The 27,510-nt window shown below is 43.1% G+C and overlaps 1 protein-coding gene across 1 annotated transcript; it reads left to right on the plus strand.

Annotated features, from left to right (window-relative positions):
* Positions 1-557: 557 nt before the first annotated feature.
* Positions 558-26,735, plus strand: eepd1 (endonuclease/exonuclease/phosphatase family domain containing 1; the record flags this gene model as incomplete). The annotated part of the gene is made up of 7 exons (XM_079231642.1): positions 558-1,405; positions 14,755-14,806; positions 20,506-20,616; positions 22,055-22,189; positions 22,912-23,050; positions 25,017-25,211; positions 26,250-26,735. 7 exons carry the CDS (start codon positions 558-560, stop codon positions 26,438-26,440), a joined length of 1,671 nt encoding a protein of 556 aa, XP_079087768.1. The 3' UTR covers positions 26,441-26,735.
* Between the last annotated feature and the right edge of the window lie 775 nt (positions 26,736-27,510).

Consider the following 27,510-nt stretch of genomic DNA (forward strand, 5'->3'; position numbering starts at 1 on the left):
CCGTTTTACCGAGGCTACCTTTTACTTTGAAGACTAATCCCAAGACTTCCTGCATGTGCCTGCCTGACGCTGCGTAACTTGACGCACGTCGGGCGCAAAGGTTTGTATCGATGTGAGCGCTGTCGTCTCCCTGTCAGAAGAGCGTGTGTGCAGGCCGACCTGTGGCCAATCACCCAGCGGACTGTTGGAGGGCAAAGTTTACAGAGCAGCCTAAATAATCCAACTGCTCTATCTCCCCTCAGAGGACCCGCGGGCAGGCTTTCAGCTGCACGCGGTGGAGGTGCTGGACCGGCCGGTGTGTGGGTTCCGTGCGGCATGTAGCCAGGACTGAGGACAACTGCTATATGGTGCGTATGACTAATGCAATGTTTAATGAAGCTTCCCCGTGATGTGAGGAAGAAGGTACTCTCTCTGCGGATGTGCGTCTTCACCTCCCGTGAATGTGATTGTCGTTTCAGCCGGTTCTCTCTCTCTCTCTCTCTCTCTCTCTGCCCTGGCCCTCTGCGTGCTCCCCCCGTCCGCTGCACCGATCCGAGCCCCGGTGACCTGCCGGAGCCATGGGTGGGAGTCTGGGCTGCCACCGCTCCATCCCCAGGGACCCCACGGACTTCAGCTGCGGCAAGCGCAAATTCAGCGCCGCGTGTAACTTCGGCCACATCCTGGTGAACCAGGAGCGGCTGAACATCAACACGGCCACGGAGGAGGAACTCATGACTCTCCCGGGAGTCAACCGCACTGTTGCGCAGAACATCGTGGAGTACCGGGACTGTATCGGCGGGTTCAAGAAGGTGGAGGACCTGGCTCTGGTGAGCGGGATCGGGGCCACCAAGCTGGAGGTGATCAAACTGGAAATATGCGTCTCCAGCAGGACCAGCTCGTCCCAGCATTCCCCGTCGTCGCTGCGCAAAGATCTGGATCACCAGTCCTGCACCGGGATGAACATTAACACCGCCACCCCGGCGCAGCTCATGAGCATCCGAGGCATCACGGAGAAGATAGCCAAGAACATCGTGGCCTACCGGGTGGAACACGGCGCCTTCAGAAGCATCGAAGACCTGGTGAGGGTCAACCACATCAACAGCTCCCTGCTGGACAAAATCCGCTTCCAGGTGTTCGTGGAGCGCTCCAGGGCGCCGTCCACCAACACCAACGGAGGGCTGACCTGCACCACCAAGTCCCACCCAAGCCCGACTTCATTCAGTCTCAGGAGCGACGACCTGGACCTCCCGCCCGGAGGACCGACCCAGATCCTCTCTGTGCGGCCCGACGTGGAGCCCCCGGCCGGCATGCGCGACGGGAAGCCCGTGGTGCGTCTGGCCACCTGGAGCCTGCAGGGCTGCTCCTGCGACAAGGCCAACAACCCGGGGGTCAAGGAGGTGGTGTGCATGACCCTGCTGGAAAACGAGTGAGTACAACATCCAGTGCTCATGCCTGCACTCAGCCATGACATCTAAAAGTGTGATTGGTCAGCAAACGATCAATAATCATTTAGTCCCAGATGTCAAAAGTGAAGCAAAGTTGGATCCTTTTAGGTCTTTTAAGGCTTCCAAAGCATGTTGCCCTCGCTGTCTTTAATATGGGGCCATCAGAGCTATGCTTGATGCAGTTCTGTCACAAATGATGTTCGTGCTGTTGCTTTGCTATGACACTTAAAGAGCAACCTCAGATTCCCCAAAAGGTTCACTGCAAGTCAGTTTGTTTTGTTAATTTGATTAATTTCAAATTTGTTGAGGAAATTGCATCACTAAAGTACAACATAAGCCAAAGGTCGTGGATTATTACTTCATATTGTGGCCGTGTGTCTAAGAGCAAGTACTGGTTGGTTTGCAGGTTTTTGTGTGTACTGTACTTATGAGAGAGGCACACACACACACACACACACACACACACACACACACACACACACACACAAACCTTGCAGTATGATTAAAATGGAAACACTTGAAAATTCAACTGAAATGTAAGTTGTTGAAAGAAAGACAAATAAGCTATTCAAGCAGTTTTTTTTAAAAGAGTTAAAAACGTTTTTAGAAAACTTGCTATTTTTTTTACAAATACACACACACACACACACACACACTATACATACATATTAATAGTCATTAAACCATCTGCGTGACAAGAATAAAGTCTGCAGCAGTGTATAAAGCCAGTACAACTTAAACAAATACACACAAAGAAAGAAACCGCAGCAAATGGATATTACAGTTGTATTTGCATTTATATTACAATCTCTCCACAAGGCAACAGTCCCACGCCATCAAAGCATTAAAACAGGGACAAGCTTTGCTGCAGATGCAATATCTCTGATTCTGTGATTCACAGCACAAATGAGTGAAGAAACGCCTCCAGAGAGCACCACGGTCTGTTAAGGACTGCTTCAGGTGACCGTGCTCCTTTGCCCAAAGTGCAACATTAATGCAGATAGCAGGAAAACAGGCCTCTGTGAATCCGGGTTAATCTGCCCTCATAAACCCTGAGAGCAGCGGTTCAGCGTTGGGTTCCGGAATCAATAAATAACGAGATTAATGCAGTGTGATTCTACGCGTATTTGCTTTACAACGAGCTGATCGGCTCACCTCGTCCCAAAGCTCTATTAGCTCGGTCCTGAGATTGCTCGCCATGATACGACATGGATATAAAACACATGTTTTCACACATGACCGCTTGTGTGGTCGCCATGTTCTTCAATCATTCTTTGTTCGTAATGCACACGTCTTGAGGGGAGGTTGTGACCAGATGTTTGACGGGCCTGCAGCTGCGCAGTGTCCCCCCGTGGTGGGGAGCCCTGACCTGCCGGCTCATGAATGACACGGCATTCCTGCAGAACACGTTGGTGCATCTGAAGGCGTCACTGCCGGTAAAATTAGTACCCTCTGCAATGCAGCCACCACGTGACCCCGTCCGACAATCCAAACGTTCTGTCCTCTGTCATATGGAGAAGCCGGCGTACCAAACTCGGTTTGAGAAATCTTACATGTTAACGTTGCGTCGCTCAAAAGAAATCATGCAGACTTCATTTAAAAGGACGAAAGACTTTTGTTGACTCATCTGCAGCTGTTCATTTGGTCGTCGTTCCTTCAAAAGTTTACGACGCCAAGTAGACCTTGTTCTGATGTCATTTTTTTGATACAATCTTCCTGATGAGCTCAACTGTCATGGACTAGATATCTGTGCCAAACAATTCGAAACAATCTGATAGTATTGAAATACTTGGATGGACTCATTCTGCAACATGTTATCAAATCACAGACGGCTAGGTAGCTACAAGTAACCGGTCTGTTGTCTGATTGCGACATCCTTGCTGTTCTCAAACGCTGGCTACTATGAAGCTTTTTACTGCGGAAGCGCCACCAGAGAGATGGGTTTATCGCAATGCTCTTCTGTCTATTTTTATCATAATTCTTTGGAGATATTGCATAAAAGGCATCTGTGCTAGAGGCTGAAAACGATGAGAGAAAGATGTCAGAGGGTCTGTTCGACTTGTGAATTACTGATTTGGTACAGTTCTCCCTTTCTTCTTTTTTAAGAACGCCAACCATAATCCAAGCAAGATGGTGCCAGGTGCAACTTTTTAATCAGCCATATACTCGAGCGTATGACTGTTCGGTTCAGTTCATGTCGACATGTTGAGGTCGAGGTCGCCGATGGTCTGCGTTGTGTTCAACTTTGACAGAAGATGTGAGGCGATAAAATGTGATGTGAAGCGGCCTAAAGGGCTCGTAGTCTTTGAGTGCTGAAATAATAGTTGCTGACACACCTTTTCTAATTTTCCAAATCTGACAATTTGATAACCATGTCCACTGTATGCAGCGAAGGGTCAGGGTCCTTCAAGCTTCTTTTTTTTTTCACACTACTTCTTCTGTCTCTTCTCATATGTGCGACTACATCTGCACTACTATGTTTTCATTTTAAAGCAATCTCCGTTCAGAGAAGTGTTTTAGTGTCATTTCAGAAAAGATCTTCGTCTGTAGTATCGCGACCAATCAGGGAAGGACGCGTCACGGCCTGATGAAACTCGATCACGAAGCGAACGTGGGGTATTGCGCAATAGTTTTCAAAGGTCTCCGTTTCTATCCGTACACGCTAAAATGCAACCCCGGAGTTTATCGACCGGAAACGGCTTCAGCAGCGTTTTCAAAACTCATTTTTAGGGATTGGGAAAAGCCGCAGTAGTGTCGATTCTGAGCCTGAACGTAGCAGAAGTAAGTAAAGCATTTTTAAATGAAAATCAAAATGCAGTCTCCTCTCAAATGCATTCACAGCGTTGCACTTGGTTGTACACGTGAGCAGTGAAACGAAGAGTCATTCAAACCCTGCCTGCTTCAACCTCAACATTGGTGGACATGATTGACACGTCATTTGTTTTTTGAGAGTTGCAAAAATGCAAAAACAATCACTTTCTTTGAAGCACACCGAGGACTTCGTGCCTTTGGCAATATTATGTTCCTGCAACAGAGGAGACTGGAGTTTCAGGACCGATGGTCTCGGACTCTAGTTTCATTTCACCCAAATCCTACTCAGTGATCGCCTACGTGAAATGACCACGACCTCTCATCGCCTCGTGTTAAATTACAAGCTACCAGCATGGAAACAATGTAGGTTTAGGCACCAAGCTACTATATTAGGGTTAGAAAAGATCATGGTTTGGGTCAAAATAAGTACTAACTTAACCTTTGCAAACTACCACAGAACCGCTAAAAGTCTCAACGACTCCTGAATGAAAGAGACGGAACGAGAGGGATGCAAACTAGAAAACCGAATAGAAATAACATGTTATTGACTTTTGATCGGCTGATGCCACGTACTGTGGGTAAACACTCTGTCAGCACAGTGACATTATTAATGTAATTTAAACTTAAGATGGTGAAATAATGAGTAATAAACTAGAATTTACACTGGAGACAGGAGGCTTTGTGAAACACTAGACGGAGGCTACTCGCCTCTGGCCAGCTATAGACTGAAGACATATATATATTTTTTTTTTTTTAACATACAATTTATCTAATCAGCGCCCTAAAAAACATCCACGGAGGGGCCACATTTGTCCCAAAGGTGTGCGTCCCCGGGTCTCGTTCTCTTCAGGGCTCGTCTCTGGAGGCGCCACCCATTTTAACAACGTGACAACTGCTCTTCAAAGGAGGCCAAACGCTGACTCTGTATAATCTCTCCTTTCAACATCCGTTTGAGAGAAGAACTTTGGTGGAGAATCTACAGGTAAAACACCTGGTGCCAGATCAACCGGTCCTCGCCATAAGACAACAAACTGGCGTGATAATATACTGAATTGTATTAATAAGATGTCCTTATTATGTTAAAGTGTTGGAATACATTTTAAATATTTAACTGCGAAGTAGTAATGCGTGATACCTTTTTTTTTTGCATTGAATCATACAAGGATGTTTGCTGAAATGTATTAGATGGCCCTACCAAAAAAGATTGCCACCAGCCGCCACTGCTGAAGACCATAAAATAATAGTGAAAGAAAATGTTAAATTTACTGCAAAGAAGGTGTGGTTTTGTTTCCTTAATTTCAGATGATTGCAATCTTCCATGATTATTAAGCCTTTCATAAACTCCACCACACCCAGTACACACCGGGTGAAGTCTGGAGCCTCACATGACTAATCTGTTTGACCAAGGAGCGTGTGTTTAAAAAAAAAGAAGTTTTATTTAAGAACTGTCTGTACCTTTGGCACCATCTTATATCTTCCTCCACATCTCCCTCCACTTCAATGTTCCTCCAAACCCACCCATCCTTTTTGTAGATCTCCACCACTTCCCCTCGCTCATGCCTCTTACTTCCTGTTTTCCCGAGCCATGTGTTGCAACCCTCACGGTGATATTGTCGGGATCATTGTTGTGGAGGAGGAGGAGGCTGTAGTGGAGATTCGGTGTGTTTGCGCTGTGTGAGCAGTCACAAGATCCAGGCTGAGTTTACACACTTCCTGGCTTTCCTCCAGGCACAAGCGGAGAGCTACTAGAGTTCAATGAACTCCCGCTTTCCAAAGGTTGCGCAGCAAACTGCGCTCAGCCGCACCACAGCCTGCTGGCCTTCAGCCAGCCTCACACACTGCGCTGAAGGGAAGTGAACGAGCCGACACAAGCTCTTAACGGCACGGCTAACGTGGATCAATGTGTAGACGTGAGCTGACAGGGACTCACTGAGCCAGTGTGGCTATGGTGGTGAAAAGCTGTGTTGCTGTCAAGTCTGCTCCAGGGATCAGTTATTTCTGCCTGACAGCACGTAGGAGGCCATTTCTGTTTCTTTAATGCTTTATTAGTTTGTGGTTCTTCTCTTGTGTCACAGAGAAAAATGTGTCCGCCTCAGTTTTGAAACCTTCCCTTCGTGGTGTCTAATGTGTCTGCCAAGCTGCATGAAGCAAGCATTTTATGCAACATCCATCCTCTCTGTCCAAATTGTAGCACGGGGCTGCAGTAGAGAACGTCCATATGTGACAGCTTCTATTCATCCAGTGTAGCGTCCCACCTACCTGACAGCACACAGGAAGTACTAAAAAACATGAAATTGAGTTACAAGGACGGCAGTGAGAATGGGATTTGTCCAAAGAACATGGGCTCTTTGATATTGGATCATTTGTCATCTTTTATTTCCTCTTCGTGTGAGTTACTGTGGACGAGCCAGTCTAAAAGTAAAAAAGACACACCTATCCCAAAATCACTTGTTAACATCTCTTGTCGTATCTGTTCAGGAACATAAAAGTAAAAAAGGAACAGATTTGTGGTTTTATGCGCTGGAACTACTTTCTTTGCAGCCGCTGCAGTGACTGTGCACAACATCCCAACGTGAGGTTGCCAGGTATGGTACCAGTGTGTCTGCAAGAGGATAAAAGCTCGCTGGCCGTTATCTACAACTGACTTAAACATCTCAGCTCGGAGGTACTGGGCGGTTGGATAAATTATTTCCTCGTCGATAAATACTTCCACCACAGCGTTACATAAATTCTTGTTTTAATAAGTGAGCTTTTCTGCGTGCTCAGACAAAAGGAGAAGGGAATTTCAGAGTCAGTGGAAGGAAGAATTCCCATTTATCCCGGGGCTTTATGAATCAGCTTCATAAACATTCAGAGAGAAGAGGGAAATGGAGAGAGATAACAAAAACAGGCTGAGCTGAAAAAAAAAAGAGACAGTCGGTGCATTCGTTGCTAGCTCTGCAGCTAACGTCCGTCCAGTTGGTGCACTGGCTGCTTGGTCGGTGGGTTGTTGGCGGCCAGCAAGCCGCCTCCGCTGTTCGCCACCACAGCTAATGCACGGGGTCCATTTCTGTGTCGTACTCTGAGACAAGCATCTGAAATGATTTCTGTAAAACATTTTTAAAGAAATGTAGGTCTTAGCAGGTTCATTAGTTATTTGTAAAGTAAAAAAAAATAAAAAATGAAATTGCAGTGAGTAAATCAATAAAGGGAGCAATGTCTTGTGACTACACAGAAATGACATTACTGTGAACACGACTGATTTGTCGTCACTGAAACGTGACTCGAGGGGAAATGAGCTTCGGTCAGTTTCCTGTCCTCAACAAGCTGAACTTTAAAGCCACAAGGTTACTTAAGGTCGTTGTTTCTTTCTTTTTCTCTCAATGTCAAGACACCGGGGTTTGTTTTTAGTGGTGCTGTGTCTGTCAGCGACCCCTGACCTTACTGACTGGGCTAATGGTGATAGGGGAGGGAGGGATGGATGGCTGACATCACACATGAAGTGGAGAGCTGCTACTAAAAGCTAGCTGTTGTGAGCTGCAGGTCAGATGGGAAAAAAAGGAAGAAACACCAGACAGTGACCTACATCCTCATTTTGTCAACCAAAGCGGTGCTTTCTTCATGTCTGTGTTCGGTTTCATTTTCTTTATCATAACTCAGATGTGTATCTGATCAGTTATGATTTTGATCAAATTCAGGCTATCAAATTAATGAACATTAGCACCGAACAGAATCAATTACATTGACTGAAATCCAGGTTCAATGAGGCTGTTGATCATCATACCGTCCTGCCTTTCAGGTTTCGTATTGACGACCTTCCTTCATGTTGATAGCCACCGCTGCAGCGTTGACACTGGAGCCACTAAAGCCAATTATATGGTAATGAGTGGCCGGTGATATTCCCAGTCCTTGAGTGACGGCCGTATAAAATGGCGGCTGCCGTCGTCGCTCTTTTTGTTCATCACATTACTCTAATCAGATATGCTTCTGCTCCTTGTTTAGCTTATCGATTCTCTACTGAGAACTACAAGCTGAGAAGAAATCTGTGAATGGCCGCATTCACACACACACACACAGCATTTCATTATATTGGCCCGTCACATGAGGGGAAAGAGACGTCTTTAAATCAGCAGGTATTTTTTCTTTTCGGTAAATCAATTTCCCAGTATGAACACTTGAATAGCCCTTATTTATAATAGTAGGTCTTAATGGTTTTCCTTCCTCCGTTTATGTGAAGGAGACCGAGCTGGGAGACGGAAACAAACTTTATGTGCGGCGTCGCATATCTGTCTTTCAAATGATGTTTTATGTATTTACATACACTTTTATTGACACATTTTTATTTATTTATTTGTCATTTTAAATAAATTATCAAATAAAAATGTTTTCCAGTTTTTATTCATCTGTTAAAAAATAAAAACAGAGCTTCATTTTTTTCAAGTACACCACTTTAAGCTACATAGTCATATGAAATAATTAAAATTATTATTGTTATAATAATGTGACTTGCTTAGCATGATTACACCAAGGAAGCAAATCGTTTGAAACTATTATTGAGCAAATTATTCTCCACAAAGTGCATTTCACATTCTTTGATACCACAACATGCATTTTCAGCCACAGCAGAGCCACTCCCAGGCTTATCAAGGGACTGTACACATCCCCACTTCCAAATCTGTTGACTGCAAAGTACGCGAGCCCAGCAGCTGTCGAGATGATGTACCCAACATCTGTGGTCGGTATATTAGGCCCGGATTATGAGATATGCGGGCACAGAGTTTGGCAGCAGCGTCACACACTCTTCTAATCCGGAACTATCAGAGACCCACACGTAAACACGCTGGGTGTTCACATTTTCTGTGACGTTAGTGAATATCTCTTTGATTTCACGGAAACAACCTTATTCACGAAAGGAATCCAGTGAGGTGGAGGCCATGAGGACGAGGGGTGCTGCAAGGGAGGGCTATGCTGAGCTGACGCAGGGTGCCGGGTGCTGGGTGCTCATGTGGAAATTTCCATTGCCGCAGCATTTTATTGTGGTTGGACAGTGAGTTAGGGGCATTGCCCAGCCGGCCCTGCCAGCCAGGAGTCACTCGGGCCAATACAGTGCTCCCAACCCCATTTTGTTTTGCTTAAAAACAGCTGATTAGGGCTTGTTTGTGTCCTGCAGCAGCAAATCAAACAGACTTGCTATCGTCACCAGTCAGATAAACACCGCTCCACTTTAATCAGTGGGATTGAAACAAAAGATGCATTGCCTTATACAGGCACTAGAGATTTCTGAATACATGGTTGGAATAGTACACCTTTAAAGGAACAGTGTGTAGGATTTATGGTGAAAAGAAAGTAAAACAACTTTCATAATCCTCCTGTCTGCTGTCACCAGCATAGTTAGCTGTTAGTGTTTGTCATTTGTGACCAATGTAAACGAATGCAGTTGTGATTTTTAATTAATTAAAGTCGTTGTTATTAAAGGGGTACTTATGTGTTAGAACCTTACTGTTTTAACAGTGACGGGACATGGTCCGAGTCTCTTAGCTCATAGTTATGCTTTTATGTCACTCGTACAAGCTAATTTTTGCAAGTTAATTTGCTCAGCAACCCATCAGGCGCCGTGCTCTTTAGATGTGTGGTGAACTGCAGCTCTGGAGCCCTCTCTCCTCATTCGGAGCGAGAGACTCCTGAGAGGCATTACTTATGTGCAAGGCCGCCGCTGCCGCTCGTCACTCCTTATGCAACCTTGTCTCTGTCCTCAGATTTGCCTTTTATCTGACAAACACCGAAGCGGACGCTCTGTTTTGCTCCAGCGCGCACAGATACGAGGCCCGGAGATCCACCGCCTTGTCACAGTGACACTGATGGATTAGGCTTCGATGTCACGCTGTGTTTCTGCAGGCTCTGTTTGTGCTTCTGCACCTACACTTTCTTAAGTGTTGTTTGCATCAGGACTATCTCTTATAGACACAGCACATTTTATCGGCCTCTAAAGGCCTGGAAGTACAATCGAAAGCACTCCCTGCATCACAGACTCAGCGTTTTCCTTCAGGTCCTCATGACATGGCTGAAGTGCAGGTCCACTCAGGGTGTGGTGGGATTGAATCCTGGCCAGTGGATCCGGGAGGATCAGGATCTCCCGCTTTCATTGTGCGGAGAGATCACACCTCCAGGAGAGGAAAGAGGTATTGTCTCTGTGACTGCAGGCCTGTTTGTTCTGAAAACAGGAGTTTCTGCTGCGGCTCTCAGTGTTGCGTAATGTGAGGCTGTTCAGTCGGGTGGGGCAGGCGGTAGAAAACTGAAATAAGGAATATTGATGCTGCTCACCCGCTTGCAAATTGGGGCTCAATGGTATTGTTATGTAAAGAAAGAGTAGCTGCCCCATTTGCATTTCATGGCTTTGGCTTTTTCACCACAGTTTCGGGATGCTGTAGATAATCTGATTCAAAACAATGCCAGTTGGGGCCTTTTTTCGTGGTGGACCCACGAATTAAACGCATCCATGTGACAATGCAATGTTCAGAGCTAGTGAGGTAGTATGAAATATCGGAGGTCGGATGGTGGATGAGGGCCTTTCAACCACGAGACCGATGTTCGACAACATGTTGTGGTTTTGTTGCCTAAACCCAATTGTGTGTAGTTATATTTAGCCCATCCATGAGGTTTTTCCAAAACCTAACTTTCCTTTTTGTAACATAATGTCGTCCTGTCTGAGCGATATGGAAGAAAAAAAACGTGCCAATTTGTGTCCATGTTCACGAAACAATAGTTTACATTTTGCCGTGAGACTGTTTAGGCTGTACATTGGCTTCGTGCTACTTTGCTGTCACAGCAAACGTTTTAAACACAACCAAAATGCAACAATACTAACATGCAAAAAATGCACCACAACCCTGTGTTTTCATGTTGGGCCGTGAGTGACCAGCAGCAAAAAGAGCTCAAGGTACTGTCTCCCGTGTGTGTGTGTGTGTGTGTGTGTGTGTCTGTGAGTGTGTGTGTGTTCCGTGGCATTAATAGTGGCCAAAAACTTCACGGGTTACCATGAATTATCAAAGCGCTCTGAGATTAGTTTAATTTTAAATAATTTGTTTCCCTTAGGGGTGGCTATAGCTTTGTAATGTCAAAACCTGAATTAGCCGGTTTCTGTAGCTCAACACTTTCTATTTTGGCACAATTAATGAGGATTCTTACAGCGCCATCCTAAACGATATCCACTGATCTCTCCGGACTTTACATTTACTGAGCTCATGCTTCCCAAAGGATGAACCCTGAACTATTTACAAACTTAACATTTATAGCCTTGCAAAAATCTTCAGTTTGTTGTTTGCTGCTCTTGTAATGTCTGAACCTCTAAACATTGCAGCCTCAAGAAGAGCCAGCATCTATAACCAATTCAAACAAACGTTGATCTGTTGGACGTTTCTTTTTCACATGACAACAGCAGTAAATCCACTCAGCAGTACTTCACCAACATATCATCATAACCCTGTACAGATTATTTATGGCTCAGCCTGTCCAGCTTTAGTATAATAGTAATGGGCCCTGAGTTTTCCACTCAACGAGATCTATTTTCACCTCCATGCCTCTTTATCCTTCACCTACTGGACGAGCTGCAGCTGCTGAATATGCATCAGCAGCTGCTTCAATTGATTCTCATTCCAGTCACAGTGAATGTGTTGAGGATTAAGATTTACATACCTTCAACTAGTTCCGATTGTGGCTGTAGTGAACTTCATTTCCTGGTAGAATGCCATGATTACAGTTTTTTTGGTCAGCATGCCATTATAATAGTACATCTGCTTAACTAAGAGGACATTAGCACACACCAGTTGTTTGTTTATGTGAGGTCAACTGGAGTGTTTAAAATACCTCTTGATGATAAGATGATACCGCCTCTTCTCACACTTTAACTTGCTTGGTATCGTTCAAACCAACTCTGGTGTGTTTGCTCGTTCAGCTCGTTGTTGGACCAAAGCAGCCGGACCGGACACAATCAATATTCAACTGTGCTTCTTAGCCGCCCTACATGCAGAGATTTGCACCACGACCTCCAGTCAAAGCCACTCTATCTCGACTCCGTCTGCACGTCCAGTGTGTGCTGCAGTCGTAGAACCAGGATAGTGGTGGAACGGGCATTGAGCTGTTTGCACTCGGTCAAAAGAAAATGGAGATTGTTCATTGTTATGGTGACAACACACGTCAGTAGGTTATTGTTTAAAAAAAAAAAAAATGTGACACCGATATCAATAGAGCGCTTCTGTCAATACTAACCATGTGAATGGAAGCTGTGTGTGTGACCCACTGGCGAGCTAACAGCCACCACACGGTGCTCGATAACGCCCTGTTCCTCGACCCACGGTGGCAGGACTAACAACCACCCGCCAGTTCCATTGTAACCAGGAAGGCTTTTGTTTTTTCTAGATCTGTGGACAAATAGCAACGGTTGCATGTCTGGTTTGCTGAAGTGTCCTCTGCCTGTCATTCTGACCGTCCCGCTACGTTGATTTGAACGGGAACGGGTCCGTCCGTCCTTTATTTCTAAGGCCACGGTCCTCAACTGATGCGCTTTAAGTGAATGATAGGATGTTGCACTTATGAAATTGTCTCCACTTTCTGTAAAACCGGCAACACAAGGTGAAGGGTATCCTTTGATAGGGAGGTCTCTGTGGACGCGACGTAACAGGCGGTCAGTCTAAATAAGTGCAGAGAGTGCTCTCTCCTCTCGGCCGACTTTGTCCTTCACGGCTTCGCAGCCTTTGCGGCGTGAAGCGAGCAACCTTGGAGAGGATTTGTGCCGTAACTCCTCTCTGTTCTCCCTCACAATTGCCGAGTGATTACGTTACATGTGATGCTGCTGGTGAGTCAGTCTGGAGCGGTAACAGAGCTCCTGTAATGCCCAACAGCAGCAGGGCTTCGCTAATAGAAAAGACTGTTATGCAATGGGATTTTCTGTACGGATTAGTAGGTTATAGGTGAATGAGGGCAACGCATTGCCACCAACTTTGTTTCATTGTGTTGTGAATCAGGTGAACATATGGCACTGCAGGCTGTGTTTGTGTTTGTGTGTGTGTGTGCATTAGAATAACGCCGTGTGCAACTCCAGCAGCACTTTTTCTCCTCCAGCTCCAATGTAACAGACGGCTCAGATTGAGCCCTGGAAGATTGTGGGTGTCAACTAGCAGGATTTTGGGGAACTTATTGGATTCCCTCCTTTTAAGACTTTCTCGATGTGCAGACGGACATTTGTAAAAGACATTAATCCAAATGAAATACCGGGGAACGCTCTCTTCAGATCGCAAAACACTTCCTCGTCCCGAGCCAAAGAAGCACTGGTGCTTCTCGGACACGCTCTTTTTATTGTGCTGACTGTTGGTCTGGAAAGCCATTAAAAAGGTATACAGATAAATGTTTATTGAGCTGTAAAGGACTCCTCCTTCACAGCGCCATAATGTGTTGGAAGATAGGATTTATGACGCCAATCCAAACTCCCTCAATAAGAGTTATTCAGCTTTCTGAAGGCTTAAAAAAACATTGAACGGGCCCTGAGCTCATTTTTGATTAGGTGAGGATCCAGTTTGGCCACTGTGTCTGTTGTGTCAACACAATCAGACGTTCACTGTGTGCATGATCATAGAATACATGGCCAGGTTTAAGCACTATGAAACATTACTGTATCTGTTCAACACTGTGTCACTGTCTCCTTTTATTGCTCCAAACACATTAAATTATGTTTGACTCGTTAAACAAGTTAACCTTGTTGTATTGGGCTGGAGGCATGACTGGAGGCATGACTGTATATATATATACATGCATGCATGCTTGCTGCTGGAAGTCTGGGGGAGAACATTTTCAACTTTGTTTAAGATTGGCACGTTTTTATTCTCCTTCTTTGATGCCGAACACTCATTGCTGTGTCGAAGCTCTGCATCTCCTAGAAACTGAGTTCAATGGGTTTCTTTTGGGGTTATGTGAATTTTTTTTTTTTTTTTTCTGGTTCTTGGTTTTTGATTGTAACGAAAGGCAGATATATACTCACAATAATTGTTGCTAAAATAGCTGTAAGACTATGTAACCTTTGTTGAACACATTAGAAACAAACCTTTGCTCATTTCAGTACTAAAAGGTCTCGCCAACCCATTCTCACTCCCAACTCGTCAAATACCTAAAACAATAAATAAATGTCGTAAAAATGTAATAGAAAGCATTACATTTAGCGTTCTCACACTTATAGACCCTCTGTTTCAACACACATTGTTTGTGTTTTTCAAGCAGAAAATTTGTTCTGAGGCTCAAATCTGCATTTGATGAGAAATCATTCATGAATATGACATGATTTTGTATTGTGCATGTAGGGTATCTGTCATTTTCATGTATGAAGGAGACTTTATCTTTACAAGGAGGCGACTGTTACTCTGGCTGAATGTTGGTCTCACACGTCTCAGCCAGTGAAACAGTCTGTGGTTCCTGGATGTCAGTTGCTCGGCGTGGATGTGTTTCAAAATCCTGTCATGTGAATGTAAAACTCATCCCCTCTTTCTGTTTCCAGCATCAAGCTACTGGCAGTGCAGGACCTGCTGGAGCGGGAGGCTCTTGAGAAGGTAAAGTAGCGCTGCTCTCTGCCGGGGTCACACTGGGAGGACTGCTGCGGGAGGTGTTGGAGCCGGCTTTGATTTGCAGCATTGTAAATGAGATGACTCACCAGAAACTCTCGCTCAGTGTTTCCCATTTATTTAATGTATTGCTCTTATGCAAAATAAGCCCCCCAACACACACACACACACACACACACACACACACACACACACACACACACACACCTTTCTCTTTCTGTGTGTCTGTATCTCCCGAGTGTAAATGTCTTCTATTCCTGGTCTCACATTTGAACTGTGTTAGCACACTGTCAGATATATATAGTGATGAAAACACTGGGCTTTCATCACTATATATATCTGACGGTGGTTGCTTTGGGTTGGAGGGTGTCCTCTTCAGCAGTAATCAGGAAACATTGGATTAGGATTAGTGAGAAAAAACAACCACTGATCCCTGGTCTGATCCCAGGGGGACCACCCAGACTCCCAGCCAGATCAGCAACCCTTCTGTTGCTGCCGTTACACGTATTTATTCCTCCGTACCGGCGAAATTAGGTTTTTAGGTTATCTGTCGGTCCATTCTCGTAAATGCGATATCTCAGGAACGCCTGGAGGGAATTCCTTTGAATTTTGCTCAAACACCCACTTGGACTCGAGGAGGAACTGATTAGAATTTGGTGTTGAAAGGTCACTGTCGCCTGAAAACAAAACAGTTTTTGGCCAATCATTTATAAATGAACTATGCTAATTTTACACAAATAGTGGTGATGACATTTGGGACATATACTGTATACTGTAAGCGTCAACATGAATGGTTGGCGGAGGCATACAACCACGAGGTGGTAATGCTAGTTTTTGTATCTGCTGACTGTAAATCCAGATTATATGGACCACGTAGTAGAGGTAAAATCCTAGAAATAGAGTGAGAGTAGAACAGACATTCAAATCAACAGTGCTGAGCACCATTTTATTTTGAACTAGTCCAACAACCAGGGCAAACGGTACAGTGTTCGTTCTACTCTCATTCTCAGTTCCTCTTATTCTAATATCGTACTCTTTTGGACCCCATTCTGTCAGTACTGACGCCGTGGAAAACGTTGGTTAAACTCACTCGTCACTGATGTATGAAGTGTGCTGTTCAGATCACCCACTCTCCTCCTGGGCAGAGACGTAGGGCGACTGCGTTAGATGTCAGCGTTTCTGTAAATCGTTGGACAGACGGCTCTGAGCAGCGTGATGTGTTCCTGTTCGGCCTACACACTCGTTTGCACATGTGCGATGTCACTTTCTGTATTGGCTACCAGATGGATCCTTGGCAGAGAAATCAGAGCGCCGTGGAAAGGGAAGTAGGTCAGCAACAGAGTATTTTGGACGGAGAGAGAGGGAGGTGGTGGGAGGATGAGTTACCTCTGGACAAGTGGTAGCACATTGCAGCGTTTTCACTCCTGCCAGCCTCCCACACTGATTTTCTGCCTGTTTTCTCATCTATTCGGTCTTGTCTTATTCATTAGCACCCTCTCTTTTCCTTTTCATCTCCCGTCCCAGCAGTGTCTCTTCCTGCCGAGTGATTGAGAGACGTCTTCCATTCTCTCTTAGGTCTTCCACTTCACTCGGTGCAGTGCAGCTCGCTAAAATACGCTTTTAACGCTTTCGTTTCTTGTTCAAAACTCTATTTTTATGGCCTGAATATTTCATAAATAATTGAGTAAAAGTCTGTAAACAGCCTCTCATTACTTTGAATGACAGTAGGAACTCTATGAATGTTGTGATATCCCTATGATTTGATTGCTGTAGTGTTTTACTTCACATATAGAAGAGAAAGTGGGTGCTAAAATAAAAGCTTTTATCGCCAGATATCACAAAGCTTTCCTCAAAAGGCTGTACATATAATACGAACAGCAATTAGCAATACACACAAAAACGTATACTTATCGACGCGATAGTCTGAGCAATATTAAATATTTTACTTTTAAAGTTTACAGTAGTATCTGATCTAGCATCAGGGAGCCACGGGAAAAGAAATGGGAACAGATGTAATATTTTATGACGTTGCCATCTTGGTATCCCCCATTTTACTCTAACTGGTACTATAAATTACTAAATGAACATCATGCTGTAGTGAAGAAGACTCATGTTCACAATGTTTACTGAGGTAGAAGTATTTTCTCATAGACTTCTATACAATCAGACTGCTTTTAGTAACGAGAGCATTCGCCTCCTGCGAGAAAATGCTCACTTAAAACACTTCGGCTTCACTTAAAACCCGTAGGTTGCCACCAGGGCTAAGCAGACTCTTAAAAGACTAACATCATTTACATTCCTTTGACCAATCTGGTAAAATATACATCATGAGGATTTATATCATCAATGCAGTGCGGCACATCTCACTTTTGCACTCTACTGCATTCGTGTGGTAAATGTCCACTCAGCGTCACTTTGCTGGTCACGTGTTGTGATTAGTCACACAGTCTGCCGGTTTTAGACTGTTATCCTCTTGTCTCTTCTGTCGCTAAGGAACCCTCATGTCTGTGGTTTGGTTTTCAAACTCATGATTACTCACACTGTAAAATGCCTTCCTGGTTACTATGAAAAAGCTTTTGCGCAAACACAATAATGAATACGCATAACTGGACAAATGGCCTTGCTTTCTTCCTCACCTTTTCTAAATACTTAAAAAACACACACTCACTCACTCTCACACATACACACACACACACACACACTGTCTCTCCTTGTTGTTTTGTGTTGTGTGGATTCTGGCAAACCCAGACGTGGTTATCTGGCAGCCGTCTGAGGGTTCAGTGAGTTCTCTTCTGTTTGCTCCTAAATGTCTTCATCTGTCCATCCGGCTTTAATGAGGCCGTTGTTTTTGTTGTTGGGTTTTTCTTTTGTTTTCTTCATGCTTCAGTCGAAGTGATCATGAGTGGGTTTTTTGAAAGGAGAAATGAAAGATGCTTCGATCAGGACATTTGCTCAGCCTTTATTAAAAAAAGTCACGCGGGATTCCGATCAGAAACACACTCATGAGAGCATAGACGTGCAAAACAGTGTGTACTTTACAACCTGAAGTCTTTTATTGCGTTCTGTCCAACTTCTGCGAGCAGCTCCTAGAGGCTGCACTGTGCATTACAGCCACGCTTCTAAATAATTTAATTTAATTAAAATTATGCTATTCTTAGAGCTCCTTCCTGTCGGGGGGTTGAACATATTCTCAGGGTGAGGCAATTTAAATAATGAAAAAGATCAATTCAAGCTGCAGGAATTATTATTATTATTTTTAAATAAAACCAATGCCTCAAATGATTACTTGTGATGTAAAAAAACGCCCCTTGTCCTGTTTAGTTCGATCCTACATCTTTCAAACTCCACGAAAATGAAACTTTAAGTAAAAAGTATTGGTGAGGAGGTTTTACATCCTTTGTCTGTTCTATTAAAAAAACAATCATTCTAGTGATCCGATAATTAAGTCCTTGCCAGTTTTCTGTCTGTATTAGTGAGCTGCATACCTGCACGGTGGAGTCCAGGTGTCACAGGACTCTGCCGCTCTGCCAGGTGATTCCTCCCGGCCCGCCGGGCTCCTCGCCAGGGCCCTGACTGCGTGCTGCGCCCGCACTTTGTGCCCGACAAGCTGAATAATGAGGGTATTTTGGCAAAGTTACACTTGTGAGCAATTCATCCTTGTTCCCTTTACAGGCTCAATGGCCCCCGGGGACAACGACTGAAAGTAAATCCTGTTGGGAGTTTCTAACCTCCTGACAGTCTGAAATTGCGTATTAATTTTATCACTCTGCGACGATAAAAGAATGCACCTCTATGTGTTTGTGTATCTCGTTACAGCCTGATAGAGCCGTGGTCGCACGGAGGTGACCTGATAGACTTTGACACAGAATGGCGTTCATTAGTGTTATCTAGCTGAACGTGTTATGGGTTCGAGTTTTAGTCCCTATGAGGACAAAATGTAACTCTTCCAGATATGTCAAACTGGGGCCCAAAACCACCCAGTATGTTACATGAAGCTGAAGCTAAGACCAGGAGACTTTAAACACATTTAAGAGCACAAACTAAAGTACATTTTGTGCATGAATCACAGTAGCAGAAATGTATGTCGAACAATATTTAAAAAAGGGCCTCGACTGAAGAAATTCTTTGTTGACTTTAAATGATTTTGTCGACTATTCGATTAGTTGATTGAATGAGTTTCTCCACAAAGAGTCACACAAAAGCACCACTTTAAATCTTCAGCATGAAAAATGTAATGTACATAAAAAATGTAAATACAACGAGCAATGTCACTGTGTAATAGAGAGGTAATACAATGATTGTCAACTTCTTTTACAACAGTTTAAACCACATTAATATTGTTAAGAACACAGTTATATTTGTTCAGCTTACTGAACACCAGCCAAAGTTGACCTACTATATATACAGTCTATTATGTAATATACAGCTATATATTAAAAAGGGTACATGGGGACATTTGGGGGCACCTTAGTACCAAAGTACCAGCCGCTAGCCTCCCGCTAACACTGGATGCTCCTCGCTAACTAACTACACAACAACCCAACCTCAGTTCCTTCAGATACTCGATTTTTAACGTTAACGCAGTTTAATATAAACATTTCAAGTTGTCAGGGCAAGGGCAATATAATGTAAACGAGCTGCTTGGCTTTAATGTAGTTTTACTTTAATTTAGTCTGGAGAAGCACCGGTGTTCTCAGGATTGATCTTTTTTACATGTTTAAACAACTTTGACATCCTGTAAACAAACCTTAAAATGTCAACTGTATTGTTAAAACGCCGCCATTCAAAACCACGCTTCAGCAAACGTAGATTTCTGTGAGACTTCTGCTCGACTCCCACTCGACATTTGTCACTTTAAATCTTAGTGGGTGTCCTTTCAGAGTGGGCCTCTCCTGGAGAGGTCACGTATGTGCGTGCGTGCTCCATGTGGGGTTCCTCTGACTCTCCCGGTCTCCCTAAAGGGAACCTCTCGGGCTAAATTTAGAGCCAGTGGCGGGTCAGCCAGTGCAGCAACCTGAGTCCTCATAAGCATGTGTGCAGCTCCCTCGATTCCTTTCCTTTCTCCTACTTATTTCCTCCAGAACGCTACCCCGCTCCTGTTTAGCCCTCTCTCGGTGATGTCAACAAGAGGCTTCCTCTTTCTCTCTGTATTTCCTCTGAGATGAGGCTACTTGAGTTCACTGAACTCCATATTGTTCCTCAGTGGCTGTTAAGCAGAACTTCCACGAGTTAATCTGCCCTCGGGTGTTGAAACGCAGAACAACACTCAACATGACCTGCACTTATGATTAGAAACTGATGAGAAGTGGAGATAAAGTCGTGTTGGCATTTAATTATCAGATAAACATCTGGAGATTTTTTCCAAGTTAACCACTGTGTCTCCTTGATGTATTCAAGCCCCTGTGGGCTTTGATTCTCTTTCTTATTAACTCAGTGTCCTTAGTTGGCTCTGGTGTCTTTATAATGTACAGTTATTACATTTCAGCCAGACTAATATTGCTCAGAAAGTTAAACATGTATTACAAGTGATTTATTTAGCGGGTTTCTGTGTTTCTACGTCTAAGTCAGCAGAACTGAAACCACAATCGGCATTTTCATCGTTTCCAAACCTTGAAGTGCAATCAACAACAAATCTGGCGTCTGCGCATCGCGCTGACAAAATGTCCTCTCTCTGTTTTCTGTTGCAGTTCTGTGTGGAGCTAAACCAAGGAACGCTGGCCAGCACACGCAAGTGGAAATGGCCACGAGGGCTGTGGAAAAGTGTCGTGTCGGAAAAACCCACTGGACACTCCAGCAAGGTACGGCGGCCATCTTGAACAATACGGACACCACGGACATCTTTGAAGCAGCTGAATTGAGAGAAACAACACAGTTTTATATATATATATATATCTATATCTTTTATTTAATAATTTCATGATGATGGTGCATGAAAGTCTTTACTTAGCACAGTTTTCTGCAAAGTGGTTTTCATTCCTTTTTCCCATTTTTTTAATTTTTTTTACTCTTTTTACGCATTTTAAGTCTTCACTGCTGCAAAAAGAAGCAGTTTTCCCACAGAGATTACAGAGCTGTGACTAAGTCTGGTTGGCTTATCTTGCATCTATAACACATCTCTGTTTGAACTGAAGCTTTTTCACGCAGACCTCAAGGCTCATAACCTTTTCATTTTAATAAATGTGCTTTCTTATCAATACACATGATCCACTCTAAAGTAGAAGATCAAAGCTTAGCTTGTGACACCTCAGAAAGCTTAGAGATAGTTCATCTCGACGGCCTTGTGATGCAGGGAATTGCGTATAAGTTGTCATAAGCTCTTCGTTAGTAATGGTTTTGGGGCTGTTAAAGGACACTAGTATGAACTGAAGCTGGACAGAGAGTACCTTTTGTGTTGTTGCAAAAATCTCACGTATTTTATACTGTTATGAAAACATGTAGTCTTCAGGTTTCAGAATCTATAAATCGACTGAATGCTATCCGAAATATGTGTTATTACAAAGCATTTAAAGTTGTACAAATTTCCTTCATGTAAATATGCGTGTATATATGTTTAAAAGATCCATGATCATTTTCTCGTCAGCCTACAATTATAAGTTTTATCGCTGGAAACCAGAAAATTTTGAGTTTTCTAATGCACCTAAATGCACCTCGACTCAAAACACACAGCATTTAAACTTCACCTTTTGCATTCAGACTGACATAATACTACATTAAATACATGAATTTTGTTCGAAATTCATTGTGTTAATCATTATTTTCATTTAATTTATTTATGACATGGCTATATGGAAATAAATAGCGTTTTGAAATAAAACTCCCAGTGAACGGTTAACCTTTACACAATAAGAATGGCCCAAATAATTATAAATAGTATCATAAATAGTGCATTTATGTGTATTTATTATCGAATGTACATCCCAATTGTAGGAGAAGACATTCAGTTGCATCATCATCCATAAATCCTGGTTTTGACCGTGTTATTGCCTTTGAAATTGAGATCATACATGATGATAAAAATCTTATTTTTTCATTTATTGCATCTCCATTTACTATGGAATGGTAATTTGAAATAGGTTTTATTTCAATTAATTCCTATTCTTTAGCTTCATACTTTTCTAAGGAGACCTGACATATGCATATAAGCCTTAAGGTTGGGGAACTATTCCTGATTCAGTTTGGGTTTGTTATTTTAGATGCATATATCTGACTCCATTTCCCATGATCCTCTTGTTCCAGGGAGCGAGCTACTCTGGCTTTCTGTGGGACACTTCGTCTGGTATTGACCTGAAGGACGCTGCAGTCCTGGAGTCTCCGATTGTCAACGGCAACGGAAATCATGCCTACCCTCGACTCTACCTGGCTCACTTCTCTGTGAGTATTGATCCAGTTCCAAAACGGATTTTAGGTGAATGATAAATCGAATGTCTGTGTAAAGATATAAAGGAGTTGGGCTTCGCTGATCAGAGAGTTAAGTCGCTGTGTTGTAATGTTAATGCATGTTGATGTGCGTGTGTTGTGTTTTAGGGAATGTCGCTACACACACAAAGTTCATAAAATTGCAAATATTTAAATATTGCAATACTTTCATCATTGCATCGTAGACTCAAACAGCAATGTGTTAGTTATAGTGACTGAACAGACATTTATTTGATTGGAAGTCTTTTAGGTTTCCACTTTAAAGTCAACATCTTGCAGTATTCTCACAAGTGGTATTATTGTTCGTAATTAACGTCAAAAGTTTGTCAACAGGATGCCATATTTTGTTGTCATGAAAACGTAAAAGTTACTGTTACTGAATAATTCCAGTTCATTACAGCTTGGGTCTCGTTTTGGTAGTTTTGATAATAATTTCTCTTCGTAATGAGGTCACTTGAGTGAGTAATAGCTGAGATCTGAGAAAATAATAATAATAGTAGCATTGCTAAAAAATGAGTCAGAAACACGGCCGTCGGTTGTGAACAATGTTTTACTGACAGGAAAGATGCCCAACAACACATGTTGTAACCCACATGCATGTCCCTGCATTTTGTTTCGTTTGGTTTGATGGTCAACTGGATTCTGACCAAAATGAAATGTCTGACTTTCCCCATTAGGTGGGTTCATACGAGCTGACAGTGGTGAACGTGCACATGCAGGCCACAGCTGCAGCGGGAGAGTCCAACGGCAAGAACCACAACACGGACGAAGCCAAGTGTCCGCACCTCCCGCCCAGCATCCAGGAAACACTGAAAGGTCAGTCTGTCAGGTCGACCAGTGGGACGTGGAGCGATCCGACCAAATGGGCCAACCGTCCCGACTTTCCTGGTATTTTTTTTTTAACTGGCCTTTCGATTCTCAACTTTTCCACACTTTTAGTTTTTTTTCATTTTCGTTGTTGCAACCTGTTTCTGGCACTAGACTGCGTGTATGAACCCAAAGACTCTAACGGTCTTCTTTTCCACCCAGACAATAATACAGCTTCACCAAATGTTGTTTCCAGGCGAGCCTCTTCTAGTGCGTGAGATTTGGAGAGAGAAATGGAGAGCGCTAAGAGAAAGAAAGACATTTCAGACAAAGAATTCACATTTCTTAGGAAAAGCTTTAAAGCAGGGGTCTCAAACTCAATTTGACTTGGGGCCACTGCTGGTATTTTTATCTCATCAGAGGGCCACACAGAAAGCGCAATATTTTTTTTTACATTCGTAACATATTTTCGTCATTAAAAAAGGCAACCAGCAGTTTCTATACATTTTTATAATAGTTTTTAACAGTACAAATATATATATATATATATATATGTATATATATATATATATATATATATATATATATATATATATATATATGTATGTATATATATATATATATATGTATGTATATATATATATATATATATATATATATATATATATATATATATATATTTTTTTTTCTTTTTTTTTTTTTTTTTTTTTCAATAACTTATTGAAACTGCACCGAACCAACAAATGCAATCCCTGAATACATTTGTACTTTATTCTATTTCTAGCCAGGCACCTGGCAGCGCTTTTGCTCACACATCTGAGCCACATTGACCCTATACCAGGTCACAGTGAAACCCTGATCCAGGTTACTGTGGAAACCCTGATCCAGGTCACGGTGAAACCCTGAGTACAGCTTCACGGTAGGCGTCACTGAGCCTGGACCTGTACTTGCATTAAAGTTCATAGTCAAGAAAGGTTTCTCACAGATATTTGCTTCCAAAAAGGCACATTACCCGACTGATCACTTTTGTCTGCTCAGGGAAGGATGGAGGCAATTCTCTCAGAAATGGTCCATCATGGCTGGTTGTCCTTGTGCCTTTGAATTTAGCTTTTAGATCTCTGTTGCAAGTCAATAAGTTCCATTTGCAACAGACTCAGGACTGAGAAATGTCTTCATACTACAGATCAAGCTTCATGGAGTGTGTGCACATGAAACATTAATATTACAACCGTTTCTGTTTTCAAACTAAATATTAGCGAACAGCTGAGCGGAGCAGAGCTGCCATCTCTCTGTGGCCAGTGTTGATTTTTTTAGTACACTGCAAGTTTTTTTTTTTCTCAGGTGGTAGTGTGTTGTCTGTCTGAATAAAAACCAGTGAATCTTTGCACCGTATGTGGGTGGGTAGGTCCTTAGGGATTTCCTGAGTGTTCATTGGGTAGTTTCACACAAAATGTCGACTGACACCTGAATCAACAAATCAGGTGAAAGGTGGAGCTCGACAGGCTGTGTGCTCCTATGAGAGGCAGTATGATCACACAGAGGAGTGGGGCGGAACCTCCAGACTTTGGCGCATCTAGCTGCATCTGAATCTTTTTTCTACTCTGTTTTTTCACGGAGCTATTAATAGAAACGTCCAGTAAACGTTGTCTTACGGGGCCGCAATAACACTAAACTTTGATGTCAAGTAGGGGGCCACAAAATATCCGTTCGCGGGCCGCAATTAGTTTAAGCCAGAGAGTCCCACTTTATTCTGTATTTTCTGAGAATTATAAATTACATTAAATGTATTAAACATAAACATGCTGTTGTATGGTGCTTATTATTTTATTATCTTAATTCTTAAGTCCCCAAAGTGACTGAAACAAAGCGTCTGAAACATTGTGTCCTGTGCGTCGTCCGTCTCTCCATGAATGTGAGTTATGATGATGTCATCCTGTTCTCAATCTTTTTTCTACGTTTCTTCTTTTCTCTGCAGCTGAGAAGGAGTTGCTGGTGATGGGAGATTTTGGCTCGCCGGCTCAGAGCTCAGAGCTGGACGTCCTGAGGAAGGAGAAGCTCTGTGCCCTGGTCCCATCCTCCCAGTTCACCAACATCAGCACCCGGTCGCCGCAGGGCACCCGCTGCCTGGACAACATCTGGATGAGCCGCTCCCTCAAGAAGATCTATTCTGGTGGGTGCAGTGACAGCGGTAGATTTTAATTGAGTACGCTTTCATAAGTCTCAGGTAAAATTAAGGTTTGGAGTCAAAGTCAATCGAGATGAATATGTTTTGAGTCGCAAGTTATAAGAGAAAAAGTAATTTGAGACAAGTCAACTCTCAGTCAAAGTCAATTAACACAAGTTTTAGCTCCGTCTCGAGTCATTCAAGGTAACTCAAAGTTGAGTCTCAAGTTATTTGATACAAGTCTGGCCTGTAAAAAGTTTTTACATGACTGAGACTAAGACTTCAATGCATCGGCCTGATAATGAAATGTCATTAAAAGGCCTGCTAGTTGCTTAATTTTTTGATTTTAAGTCTGACTCGACCCGACTGTTCTGATGTTTACATGTAGCAGTACAGGACACCTGTTACGTATTTCCATATAAATATTTCCATATGTAATTGGATGGCCCGTCCCTCCACGTAGCAACGGCCCATCCTAGTGAACGCCATAAAAGTTCACTGTGACCTCACAAAACACAAGATGTCATGTGCTAATTATGACAATTTCACACAAACAATAACACATTTTATTTGTAGAGCGCTTTAACCTTATGGCATCAAGCCCTGCTTTCCGAAAATCCGAATGGTTAATATACCCATACAAAATTCTGATTATCCCCTCAACCACAAGGCCTATTTTAATAATTTAAAAAGTATAATATACAGAAAACCCTTGGGAACATAGATAATACGTTCATATATGTGTGACTGGTATATTGGTTTATGATAGTGCACAGAAAAGGAAAATATATATATTTTGCAAAAACATAATTAAAGGTTTACTTATCGTAACTATATTTGCTATATTTTATTTAATATATATAACATAGCTCTATATGTTAAGAGTATCTGTGTGAAGTTATTGAGTGTTAGTATTTAGACACTTATGGATGTAAACTGCAACATGGTGCATGGTAGTCGTAGTTGGATGCAGCAGCTTTTGTGAGAAGTTTCTTCACGCGGTCCCACATGTCGGCTGACTTCTTGTGTCTTTTCCTCCGACAGGCCACTGCACGGTGGTGCGGGAGGGCTTGACCAACCCCTGGATCCCAGACAACTGGTCGTGGGGCGGCGTGGCGTCGGATCACTGCCCCGTTGTGGCCGAGTTCTACGCAGACGTATCCCCGAAGGAGTTCAGCAGGCCCGGTATGTCGGTGGTGGACCGAGGGGACATTGTACCCAAACACGAGCGGTGACGACGTGCGCCGACACAGAAAAAGACAGTAGTGAGACGCGAGACTTCGTCCGGCCTGGATCCTGCTTCCTCTCGGTGAGCTGTGGAGCAGAGAGTTTCCTGATGAATGTGAAGAAGCGCCATGATTGCCTTTTTGGTTTCAATTTATCAATGTATGATAGTCACTGGTCAGAGAGCCATAACATGTTCCGACAGAATATATATATATATATATATACATATATATATATATATATAATGTACTTTAAAAAGGAATGTGCCAAACATTTTCTATATGTATATAAAAATAAAGAGAACTTGATAGATGTTCCAGCTGTGTCCGACCTCTCATTAGTCTCATCGGGATCCTCCGGATGACCCGGCTCTCCGGCGGCTCGAAGGTGGCGCTCATCTCTTCTGTCAGTCCACAGGGTGATGACGTCATGAAGGCTGAGCGCTGCTAAATTATGTAAGCCGGGCCTCCGTGTGCACGTGTGTTCCTCCTGTGATGGGAAATGAGCAGAAGGCCGTCAGAGGACGTGCTGCTCCACCGTGTTTGTTTTAGATATACGGGAAAAAATCCACGTTATAACACAACAATGATCTTATTCTATGAAAACCTGTCGGAGAACAGGACTAATTAGTTGGCCATTTTTGATTTGTAGTGAATAGAGATATCCATACTGGGTAAAGAGGCTCTGTGTGCAGATGAAATGACAGCTAATCAATGCTTTTGGCTGCACGCACTGTAAAAACATTGCTGGGTGACCAATCAAGCAAGACTAAGCGCAAAAATAACCGAGATAAATAGCCAGATTATGATGGAGCCCCCTAGTGGTGGATTCCAGCGCCTTCTATCATGCAAACAATACCTGCTTTGTTTCAAGAAACTATCAACTTGTTCGACATTTGGACCAAATTTTTTTTTAGGCGATAGAGAAGGTGGGATTTATGCTTTAGCAGAAATGCCAGAATCAGATTTCTGTATGCAAGGAATTTGGCTTGAGAGTTTCGTGCATAATAACAAACACAGGAAGAAGTACTGCAAAATGTCAGTCACAGTGAAAGTGTTGTTGTCGAGGTTTTGGTATT

Source organism: Taurulus bubalis (assembly GCF_910589615.1).
Source record: "Taurulus bubalis genome assembly, chromosome: 16".
Lineage (NCBI taxonomy): Eukaryota > Metazoa > Chordata > Actinopteri > Perciformes > Cottidae > Taurulus > Taurulus bubalis.